We start from the raw sequence: 12246 nt of genomic DNA, 5'->3' as shown, positions 1-12246 counted from the left end.
ATGAAAAAATACCTAAGGCAATTCAGAAGGGCTTTGGAAAAAAACAATTTAGGGCTGTACTGAACTTAAAAAAAAAAAAGTAAAGTAAGAGCTTTAAAAACAAACAAACAAAAAAACCCTTTTACTGAAGGGAAAATTACCAAGACTTTCTGGGGAAAAATTGTAATTCAGCATGAGAATTTTATTTATAATTCTCATTAAAACTGGACGCCAAAATAGAGAAAGAAAAATTTTTTTCTTCTCAATTTTGAATACTCATGTGTGGGTGTCTTGCTAATTATAAGCTCCTTAAAAATGAGTGAAGTATTAAGTATACAGCTTGAATTGCCCATTAACCACTAGCTCTTCACTAAATACAGATGTTTTTTGCCTTGTTTTTGTATTAGTGGGCTAAAATTTTAAATAACTTGAAAAGAACTTTTGTGACTCAAGAAACGTCTTTAACAGTCCAGGAATTAGTTGTGGCTGTGATGAACCAATTTCATGGGCTCATAATGATACAAACAAAAACCATTTTGTTGCAGCTCAGAAGCCAAGATGGAAAGTTTAACAAATGTATCTTGTTTTTATAACCCAAAATTTTCTCTACCAAATTACAAACATGTGTGTGTGCATTTGTGTGTGTGTGTGTGTGTGTGTGTGTGTGTGTGTGTGTAGGGCTTTCCTGATAGCTCAGTTGGTAAAGAATCCACCTGCAATGCAGGAGACCCCAGTTCGATTCTTGGGTCTGGAAGAACCCCTGGAGAAGGGATTGGCTATCCACTCCAGTATTCTTGGTCTTCCCTTGTGGCTCAGCTGGTAAAGAATCCGCCTGCAATGGGAGAGACCTGGGTTTGATCCCTGGGTTGGGAAGAGCCCCTGGAGAAGGGAAAGGCTACCCACTCCAGTATTCTGGCCTGGAGAATTCCATGGACTGTATAGTCCATGGGGTCACAAAGAGTCGGATGCGACTTTCACTTTTCTCTTCATGTGCATGCTTGTGTGAGTGCATACTCAGTTGCTTTAGTTTCGGTTGTATCCGACTCTTTGTGACTTTATGGACTGTAGCCTGTCAGGCTCCTCTGTCCATAGAATTCCCCAAGCCAAAATACAAGAGTGGGTAGCCATTTCTTTCTCCAGGGGATCTTCCCCACCCAGGGATTGAACCCAGGTCTCCTGTGTCTCCTGCGTCTCCTGCACTGCAGGTGGATTCTTTACTACTGAGTCACCAGGGAAGCCCATATATACATCCATGAATATGTAAATGATACATGTATTTATTAGATAAATGTGTAAATATTTATTTATAAATTTATATTTATTTATACATGATATATTTATTTATACATGAATTTATACAAGTATGAATACATAAATTTATAATATATAAATATATATTTATAAATATTTACACATACACACTTGTTGGGGGCTTCCCAGTTGGCGCTAGTGGTAAAGAACCTGCTGGCTAGTGCAGGAGACGTAAGAGGCACAGCTTCAATCTCTGGGTCCAGAAGATCCCCTGGAGAAGGAAATGGCAACCCACTCCAGTATTCTTGCTTGGAAAATCTCATGGAGAGAGAAGCCTGGTGGGCTACAGTTTATAGGGTTGCAGAGTCGGACATGACTGAAGTGACTTAGTGCACACACATGCACACATGTGTTGATGCTTAAAATACAGAGAAGGTGGGATTTTTTTTATTGTTATTTGCCAGCTTGATTGGTACTATATTGATCATCACATCAAGACTACTCCCTTCATCACTGATTGTAGGGGGAGGATGGCTCAGAAACAAATGTTAACCTATACCCTGTATGGATTCCAAGAGGCTGTGTAATGTTATTTATAGGAAGTGTATCTTCAGAAATCCTGAACCATTGCTTCTGCCAAAAGCCAAAGAACTATTGGTGCCTGAAAGCTTTTAGATAGGATATTAACATCTGAATCATTTTAAGTTTTCATGTTAGTTGGCTTAGTCATTGCTTGTTCTGTATGTTTAGAGTTTTGATCATTCTCAGGCTAACTATTAATAGTTCTCCATAGGTGTATTAAGCTCAGAATTTTAACTTTAATAATACACTTCACCTTGCTTCTCTATACATTAACATTGAGCATGCTTCTGTGTAAAATTACTGACCTGTTGCCTGTCCTTGTTTCTTGAGAAAAATGATAGCTTAACTGATCTATAACCACAAATATAATGTATAATATTGACTGACTTTTTTATTCATAGAACACTTAAAAGAAAAACTGGATGACTATATTAAGCTGTGGAATGGCCTAGTCAAGGTATTTCGAAATGAGAGAAGAGAAGGTTTAATTCAGGCACGAAGTATCGGTGCCCAGAAGGCCAAACTTGGACAGGTAGGAAACATTCAATATTTGTTGTGTCTATTTTAGATTTTGTAACTAATAGATCATGTACATTTTTAGGTACCATTTTAACTTTTAAAAATTTAAATGAAAATGCTAACTTAAGCAGACAACTTGAATATCAAAATTGACTCTATGGCCAGTTTATCTTAGCATCTGGTTTAAAATTGTATGTGATAGATGACGTCCTGTAGGTAAGTTTTTTTTCACCCTGCCTCTTTTTTTTTTTAAGGTTTTGATATACCTCGATGCCCACTGTGAGGTGGCGGTTAACTGGTATGCACCACTTGTAGCTCCCATATCTAAGGACAGGTAACATTACCTTGCTTTTATTTCCCTTCCTGGTTGAACAGTAAACCTCATCCTAGAAGGACAAATAATATTCCCATCCTGATTTCATTTCCATTCAGTGTATCAAGTTGTGTGTTGAGTATGATTTTCTAGCTAGTTGTTTCCCTGAGTGGAGCTTGGCAGAAACGTGGGACTGAGTCACATGCAGGCAGTTAGACACTTGGAATAAGCCCAGGACATCTCATTTAGAATCTCCTTATGGTTGGGTCAGTAAAGAGACTTCCTCCAGCTCCGCAAGTTTGCTCTGAGAGTAATGTTAACTGCCCCCTCCACACTGTGGTAACATTCTGAAGACTTGAAGGAGCATGCTTTGAAATTATGCCCATTGGTTTTTGTCTGACCTTGGAAATGATTATTTTACATAGTATGGGCCAGCTGTCATGTGTCACAGCCTTGGATTTCCACATGACCTGTAAAGCTTAGAAGTGGACAGCTGTCCCTTGGGAACGTAGTGATCACCATTCAGTTTACAGCGGATCTGAAACTGTTAACAGCAGTACCAGTCTTCTGGTTCCCAAAGCCTTCCCTGCTTTCAGTCCAGACTCCTTACTATTTCAGAATCTAGAAAAAAATAAAGGGGGACTTCCTTGGCAGTCTAGTGGTTAAGACTCCACACTTCCAATGCCGGGTACGTGGGTTCTGTCCCTGGTCGGGGAACTAAGATCCCACAGCGGCCAAAAACAAATAAATTACTTAAAATGGAAATTTTAAGAAGTAAATAAGACATGTCCCTGTGTCTGTGGCCTGAGTCAGAGGAAGACCTTTCAGAGGACTGTATCATCCCAGGATCTGTCAACAATGATCTAGCTCTACGTGCTGTCTGATTCTATCCTCACTGCAACCTCGCAAAATAGATATTACTACCTCTCTTTAACTAAAGAGGATGCTGAGACTGAGAGAAATTCATGAACTTGCCCCAGCTCCGACAGTTTATAAAGAATCCACCTGAGATCCCTCTGGGACACCTTCCCCTGCATACTTAGAAATCCAAGCATCACGAGACTCTCACGAGGAGAGATAACCAGCCTTCCCCTCTCCTGGTGAGAGTGGGCTGTCCTCTGGGGTGTGGGCAGGGTGAGTGAGGTCATCCTCCTGACCCTCCACTGGCCTCAGGAGTCCACAGGAGGGAATAAAGCCCCTGTGTCGAAAGTCTGAACCCCAAGGATTTTCCCCTTCTCTTTGGTTTCTAAACATCTAAAACGCACCTTAACCATGGGTGTAAAAAACTGTAATCTCCATTTTAGGAGATGCCTTTTAAAACCCTTCCTGATGAAATGAACACCAGAACAAGCAGTGTACCAATTATCTTAGCAGAGTTGGCACTATACCTAATTAGTCATATAGCACTAGCATTTTTATGAAGCCCAGAAAAAAGGTTTTTTTTTTTTTTGCTCCAAATTCTCAGGCCACTATTTATGCTATTCAGCAGGTTTTGAGGGATTTTGTATGTGTGTGTGTGTGATAAAAGCTAATTTTTTGCAATAAAAGAAGTAGGATAGAAGATTGAGTAAATGTACAGAAACAGATTTACATAACAACTTCTTCCAAAGAAGTAAAAAGCAGCAAAAAGTTGGGAGCACTGCTGAAAGTGTTGCAGGTATTATCTTTCTACACACACCCACTCATCTTTTTTCTTTTTTTAAGAAACTGTAATCTTTATTTATTTATATTTGTTTTATGTCTTAGGCCAGGCCTTATGAGGCAGGTGGGCTCTTAGTTTCCTGATAGTTCCCCAACCAAGGATCGAACCCGTGCCCCCCTGCTTTGGGAGCTTGACGCCTTAACCACAGGACCACCAGGGAATACACACACACACACACACACACACACACACACACACACACACACACACACACACACACACACACACACACACACACACACACACACACAACACACACAACACACACACACACACACACACACACCACACACACACACACACACACACACATCCACACACACACACACACACAACACAACACACAACCAGCACACACACACACACACACACACCACACATCACCACACACACACACACACACTCTCTCTCTCTCTCTCTCTCTCTCTCTCTCTCTCATTTTGAATGGAGGGCCAAGTAGGGAAAAAAATGGGCAGGGAAGCCTGGTAAATAATATGAAGTTACCAAGAGAGGGTGCCTGTAGGACCAGAGTGAAAATGAGGAAACGCTGCTAAGTTCAAGGACACGGCTCTGTGTCCCCAACATTTGTCTGTGAGCCCAGGGATGTCCCCTCTCCCCTTTTATTATGAAAACAGCCTCCTTGACTTTTCAAGGCATTCGTTCAGTCTATCTCCCATTGGATATTAATGTCCTCTGCTGCTGCTTACTTGCTAAATTGTGTCTGACTGTTTTGCAACCCCATGGAATGTAGCCTTCCAGGCTTCTCTGTCCATGGGATTCTGCAGGCAAGGATACTGGAGTGGGTTGCCATTTCCTTCTCCAGGGGATCTTCCTGATCCAGGGGTCAAACCTGCATCTGCTGCATTGCAGGTGGATTCTTTACTGTCTGAGCCATTAGGGAAGCCCTAAGGTCCCTTAGTGGGGGGAAAAAATAGAGCAACCCAGAATAACAAGAGATAATACAGTTAGACCCGCTCAACTAGTAAGTGTTGGGTTTCTTAAATGCTTTTTCATTTTCTGTAAATGTTTCAGAACCACATGCACTGTGCCTCTAATAGATTACATAGATGGGAATGACTATTCCATTGAGCCTCAGCAAGGTGGGGATGAAGATGGTTTTGCCAGAGGGGCCTGGGACTGGAGTTTGCTATGGAAGCGAATCCCCCTGAGTCACAAGGAAAAGGCCAAAAGAAAACATAAAACTGAACCTTATCGGTAAAGCTCACTACTTCCTCTTCTTAACGTGGAATGTTTCTCTCTAAGTACTTTTTTTTCTTCCTTCCCCATGTCCTGGTGTAAACACGTGGGTCCCCACACGCCCTTGCATTTCATCTTCGCTGCCATCCATCAACAACACAACACAGAACCATTTGCACTGTGCCGATCATAGATGTCATAAATGGCAACACATATGAAATTGTGCCCCAAGGGGGTGGTGACGAAGATGGGTATGCCCGAGGAGCGTGGGACTGGAGTATGCTCTGGAAACGGGTGCCTCTGACACCCCGAGAGAAGAGACTGAGAAAGACAAAAACTGAACCATATCGGTAATCACTAAATCACTTACCTTGTTTTCTCTTCTCCAGTCGCTGCTAACCTATTAACCTCTTGCCAAGCTAAATATATATATATATGTATATGTGTATATATATATATATAATACTGTAGATGCTGTCTCAGACTCTGAAAGGATTTCTTTCTTTGCTGTTTCAGGGGTTTAAATTCACCCTTTCATCTTTGTGGTTGCTTTCTTCTTAAAAGCAAGCTCCATTTGGGGGTAGACTTGGAGGGTGGGCATGTTTTATGATATCAGTTCCAAATACAGGTGAAAAAAAGGAAAAGCTTTGCAGTCTTCTAATAGGTTTTTGTTCTTTTGTTTAGTGCTAAGTCCTGTCTGACTTTTCGATCCCATGGACTGTAGCCGGCCAGGCCCCACTGTCCGTGGGATTCCCCAGGCAAGAGTACTGGAATAGGTTGCTATTTCCTCCTCCAGGGATTGTCCTGACCGAGGAATTGAACCCATCTCTCCTGCATTGGCAGTTCTTTACCACTGAGCCCACCTGGGAAGTGGACTAGACATGGAAATTTGTTCTTTTGACAATAATATCATTCTATAAGTTTAAAATGTGTAAATTTTACTTACCATCCAAGTTTTGTGTCTACTTTGATGCCTTGGAGGGTAGTGTTAACAACAAAAGGCAGTAACAAGATTTTTTTTTCTTTCTTTTGTTTTATATACTAATTTTATGCCAGTTAAATTTGATGAATAAAAATACATGACTTTGGGAAATGTTACACAAGATTGCTATAACTGAAGTCATAAGACTTCATTTTCAGAAGAGCATTTGATTAAAAGGGACATTATTCCAGAATCTTCCTTTCTCCCTTCTTGTGCCTCTTCAAATAGAACAATTTATGCTCTTCTCTCTTTTTGGTCTTTTTTACTGGAACATTTTTACCATCTTTTAGACTGGCCCCAAATGAATTGTTTAGTTAGATGCTAGTGTAGGTTTCTAAATGTGTCTAATTTTATTTTTCTGATCTTATGGTTCTGCTTTTGGTCTCTCTCTTCCTGTTATGTTACTGATGATGCTTGAACTCAGTTTGGGGACAGTGTCTGATGTCATGCAAAAAGCTGGTGGGGTCTGGGCATGTCGTGATACCAGGAGACTGAAATGGCAAACATAAGGAAATTATACAACCTTTCAGCTTTATGTGACATTTTCCAAATTTCCGTTTGAGGTTCCCCCCCCCCCCAAAATTGTCCAAGAGCCTGCCACTGATCTGCTTAACCTGACTCTCAAAGAATTCTGAGAGGGAAAAAATAAGGGGTGGTGACTACAGGAATATTCCCGCCAAACCCATGGGCTAGTAAAGAGAATTTTTTAAAATGTGCTAGAAAAATTTAAGGAAGGTTTCCCTTTAAATAACTCACTGGCTTTCACATGAAGATACGTTTTTCAAATATGTACTGAGATAAGTGGGAATATGTTTAAAGATCAAAAGGGCATAGTCATAATAATGTTAAATGACAGTTAAATAAACGTGGTATGAAAATATAACTGAAAATGCACCAGTGCTATTTAGTGAGTTCAGCCGCGTACTTGGAGAAGAAAAGCCTTTGAGAGGATGACTTTCCCCTGATGTGATGACATTTCCCTTTAATGAGCCGTGTTCCCTCGTGGCACTTACCACGCAGCAGGCGAGACAGAGATTAAACAGTTCACTACAGGAGTGACTCTAGAGCAGCAAGTAGGACGAGTGGTGAGAAGGGCAGCCCAGAAGGTGTTCCTGAGGCCGGCCCTGAGGGGTGAGGGGCCAGCCCTGTGAGCAGCGGGAAGGGAGGACGTGGCAGGAGACTGGCCCTGGGGCAGGAGGGGGTCGGCAGAGCAGGGCAGCATTACCCAGCTGCCTGAGGAGCTCAGATGGGGCAGGAAAGAGGACACGGGCAGGGCTCGTCCGTGGTCTAGGGTGGCGGCAGTGAGGCTGGGAAGAAGTGGGCTCACGATGTGAACTCACTGTGTGAGTTGACGGTGGAATCAGCGGGAGTTGTCGATAGATTGATATTAGGTGTGCTGATGAAGAGGCTCTGATGGAGGGACCCACCTGAGTCATATGCAGCGATAATCCTTTGTTCCCAAGGGAACAGGATGAAAATTATTCTCCTCTAACGTCTCCTGATGGTGGGAGGGGCTCACTGTGGAAAGCTACCAAGTCTTTTTTTTTTTTTTCTCTTGTCCTGAAAAAGTACCCAGTTCAGTATCCCACTTAAGAAGGCCCATGAGTCACCCTTTGGCATCCGTGCATCCTGACACAGTAAATAACTGTCTCATTCTCCTGTGTCACTCTGTGCCACATTTGCAAACTCAGAATGAACCCAGGCTGTCCTCCCATGAGCTACACCCTTATTTGGCAAACCCCTGAGCTATAAAGTTTAAAAAATGAGATACTACTTCCATGGTGTATGGTTTCACTCATCTTAGAATGACTCATAAATCATTGCGGGAACATTTAGCCAACCACGGCTTATGGCTCAGTCCTTTTGAGGTGTGAAAGTGAAAATTCTTTTTTAACTCACAAGGCTTAATTTTTAAGTCAACCAAGGAACTAAGATGCCCTCTAATGGCGAAATGATGTAATACTCTAATTTGTGATGAAATATATAATAATACCATTTCAGTTAAAAATTGTAGTGAATTCATAAGGAGTTATGAACAGAATTGTTTGGTGAAGGCTTTATAATTCCTTAATGTTTGGCCATCAGTTTTGTCTCTTCTACGCATTACTTAGCTGTATTGCAAAAAGCCTTGTTGTCTGTGGTTGAAGGGGTCTTGGGCATTTGTCTTTCAAAGTTGTTTCAGCATTTCTTTCCCTTAGGTCTCCAGCCATGGCTGGAGGGTTATTTGCCATCGAAAGAGACTTCTTCTTTGAACTGGGTCTCTATGATCCAGGCCTCCAGATTTGGGGTGGTGAAAACTTTGAGATCTCATACAAGGTAACATTTCATTTAAACAACTGAAATTTTTCCAAGCAGTTACTGATTCTTTTGACTATCAGACAAGGCTGGTTTCTTTCAGGGTTTGGGGGGACTGTTTAATGCATTTCTCTAAATTATAAGGAATGACTAGCAAACATACTTGCCTTTTGGGGAAAAAATGCAAGCTCCAACTACATATGTACATGGCTCAGCTGAAAACGAGGCCAGCAAGCCACCAGAATAAAAATAGCTCCTCTCCCATCCCCCAGCCCTCCCCCAAAGGCTTTCCATACCGGAGCCTTTTGTTATCAGGGCCCCTGGGGGAATGAGCAGGTGCCGGGGTCCCATTTGACCGTCAGCTGCTGAAGCTGCCTTCCCTCCCTGTAGGACAGGAGGCTTCAGGACAGAGGCAGACCCCAGCAGGGACTGTGCATCCTCACACTGAGACGGGAGCTGCAGCTCCCCACCCACTTCCCCAAAGAAAGAGAGTGGTGTTCCGGTTTGAGTTGAACAGATAAGTGTTCAACTTGTCTTGAATGTCTGGAGCTCAGCACCGTGAGGGATGAGAGGAGAAACCCAGTCCTCGCTGTCAAGGAACTTACAGTCGATAAGAGATGGGAATTCTACTTAAACTCGTAACACAATTAGAAGATGGACCCACATTCAGCTGATGAGATAAAGGAGCAGTTGGTGGGATCCTGCTGGAGGAAGTGTTCAAGGCAAAACTAGGAAGATGGGCGTGAGATTGGTTGGGGGAAAAGGCACAGGGCAGGGATATGAGAGTTCAGGAGACAGGACCGGTGGCAGAAGCCATTGTGTGAATCAGACCCAGATGACGGGGAAGACCATGTGGGCAGGGATTTTAGGGCCACAGTGAGGAGCCTCCACTGCTATTACACTGTTGCTAATCCAGCAGGCAGTGGGAACCATCAGAGAGCCTGAGGGGGAGGGCATGACCCCCGGCTGCCCTTGAGCAGCATAATCTCCTACTATAAATAGGGCAGTGAGGGCAGAGGGGAGCAGAGGTGCCGGAACTGGTGAGGCCTTGATCAGAACACGCCCCCGTGGGAGCCGTGTTAGCTGGTGGAGCGGGGAGGGGGGTTACAGGGTGTGAGGACTGGGAGGTCTGTGTGGCTCTGCAGGTCACCTTGGGGGCGAATCGGCTGCTGCAGGAACTCAGGGAGGGGTCCTGGGGCCCGGGCACACCTGTGTTCCCCAGCAGCCTCTCTGTTAGTTTGTGAGCTCGAGAAACAGGAAGTCATTGCAGGATCCGTTTGGTGTGTAAATTCCCAGTGAACACAATCTAGTTTAGGTTTCGTAAGACAGAGCTGGCATTTGAAACAGCTGCACATGTGTCTTTCCTGACAGATCTGGCAGTGTGGGGGCAAGCTGCTCTTTGTCCCTTGTTCCCGTGTCGGGCACATCTACCGTCTTGAGGGCTGGCAGGGGAATCCTCCACCTGTCTACGTTGGGTCTTCTCCTACCCTAAAGGTGAGTCTTTTGGTTAAAAGTGGGGAGGCGGGGAGCTGACACGTACGTGCCACATGGTCACTTAATGTCAACTTGATGGCTGGGTGACACCTTTGAAGCTGTCACGCTGGGTGTCACTTTTAACTTAGGCTAGACTTATTTGTGAAACTTCTTACTGTTTAAGATTATTCCTTGTATCCTACTCTGATTATCATTCCTATATTGAGTATTTTCTGTAAAGATACCTCAAATTAATTTTTAAAAGCTAACACTATAGGAAAATAGTTGGAAAGAAAATACCCATTTCTATTATTCACACATCAGTAAAATACTGTTTTTGTCTGATTTTTAAAAAGTAAAGTGATTATAATAGGAGGTTGTGTAGTAAACAAAATCAAAGTTTTGAACAGTGCTTGTAAAAGTTCAGCATCTTTTGTATGGCTGAGTGCCCTCTCTGTTGACTATCCCAACACTGTCAATCAGCTACAGCCCAATACAAAATTAAAAGTTTAAAAATAACAGTAAACAAAAAAAACAAAAACAAAAAAAAAAAGTAAAAATAACAGTAAAAAATTTTTTAAAAATAGTTTAGTATCTTTTGTCCCCCAAATGAGGGACAAACTAGGAGAGTTTCACCCTGGAGTCTACAGGCCCCGCTGCTGGCAGGACCAGGGCCTTACTCCTTGATGGAGCAACGTAGGAGCTGAGTGGCCTCCATAATAGCATCCAAAGCCCTTAACCAAGTCAAAAGCAGAAGGAAGTCTATTTCTGGCTACAGCTGCAACTCAGAACTGTTCCCCAAAGGGAATAGATAACTGAAGCAGAAACGAGGCCATGAGAACCAACACAGCCCTGTGACTGGCCAGATTATCTTAAGAATGACCATCACGGAGCCTTGTTAGACAGAGTTTCCAGTTAACACCAGGCCTGACGGCCTCGCAGGAAGAGAAGCTGCCCTTGGAATCAGCCCCACAGTCACCAGGAATTCATGAAGTCAGGTCAGTTCAGGAAAGCCTGTGCTACAAGGAACAGAGAGAGATGAGACAGAAACACCCATCACTGTCAGGTTAACTGTGGGTCTTCTCAAAGCCCAGCAAATGCAGCCATCGCCAGCACCTCCTTCCTCTGCTTCCGTGTGTCCCCGCCAGCCTCCAGGGCTGTTTCTCCAGCCAGTGGTCTTCTCTGAACTGCAAACTTCTCTCATCGGCTGTTGCCCAGAACCCTCCTCCTCTCTTAATTTTTTTTTTTTTAACTGCACCGCAGGGCTTATGGGATCTTAATTCCCCAACCAGAGATCGAACAGTGAAAGCATAGAGCTCTAACCACCGGTCCTCCAGGGAATTCCCTAGAACCTCATCTTAGGTGGACCTCAGACAAAACGTCTGAGCACTGTCAGAGCTGAGCCTTTAACTTTTCCTTAAGGATGGTTCCTTTTTCTGTGACCCCTGGGCCCACGAGGTGAGATAAGAAGGCAGGCAGTCCCTTCACCACCTCCCACCTCCCACACGGCCCCTGTTCCAGTCTCTCCTTGCCCAGCAAAGGCCCTCAGCCCTCCCATGGGTGCTCACCCACCCCCTCAGTACCCCCCCTCAGGCCATCTCCACTCCCCGTCAGGGTTATTCCCTTGAAAACTGAATCTGACGTCCACTGCCTGCATAGACCCTTCTATGCAGATGGCTGTCAGCTGAGAGGTGATATGCAAAGTCCCTGAAAATGACACTGGTATCACTGAGAGCCGGCACTTCGTGAGAGCTGAGTGTGTACAAAAATCTAAATGCTTCACACAGATTAACTTATTATCCGAAGGAGTTTCCCTGGTGGCTTAGACAGTAGAGAGTCTGCTTGCACTGGAGGAGAGGCAGGTTCAGTCCCTGGGTCGGGAAGATCTCCTGGAGAAGGAAATGGCAACCCACTCCAGTATTTTTGCCTGGGAAATCCCATGGACAGAGGAGC

At 43.7% G+C, this 12246-nt stretch overlaps 1 protein-coding gene across 2 annotated transcripts in view; it reads left to right on the top strand.

Moving 5' to 3' along the window:
• The window catches only part of GALNT7 (polypeptide N-acetylgalactosaminyltransferase 7), a 141576-nt gene that overhangs the window by 110046 nt on the left and 19284 nt on the right, over positions 1 to 12246 (top strand). The window contains exons 4-8 of one of the 2 annotated variants that reach the window (XM_043486567.1): positions 2214 to 2344; positions 2586 to 2665; positions 5379 to 5561; positions 8724 to 8841; positions 10192 to 10314. In XM_043486567.1, coding sequence (XP_043342502.1) covers positions 2214 to 2344; positions 2586 to 2665; positions 5379 to 5561; positions 8724 to 8841; positions 10192 to 10314 — 635 coding nt within the window. Of the gene's footprint in view, positions 1 to 2213; positions 2345 to 2585; positions 2666 to 5378; positions 5562 to 5710; positions 5894 to 8723; positions 8842 to 10191; positions 10315 to 12246 lie in introns of both variants that reach the window. The other variant, XM_043486566.1, reaches the window with a different exon arrangement.

Source organism: Cervus canadensis, chromosome 14 (genome assembly GCF_019320065.1).
Source record: "Cervus canadensis isolate Bull #8, Minnesota chromosome 14, ASM1932006v1, whole genome shotgun sequence".
NCBI classification, from domain to species: Eukaryota; Metazoa; Chordata; class Mammalia; order Artiodactyla; family Cervidae; genus Cervus; species Cervus canadensis.
This window is presented reverse-complemented; position numbering and strand designations above follow the sequence as displayed.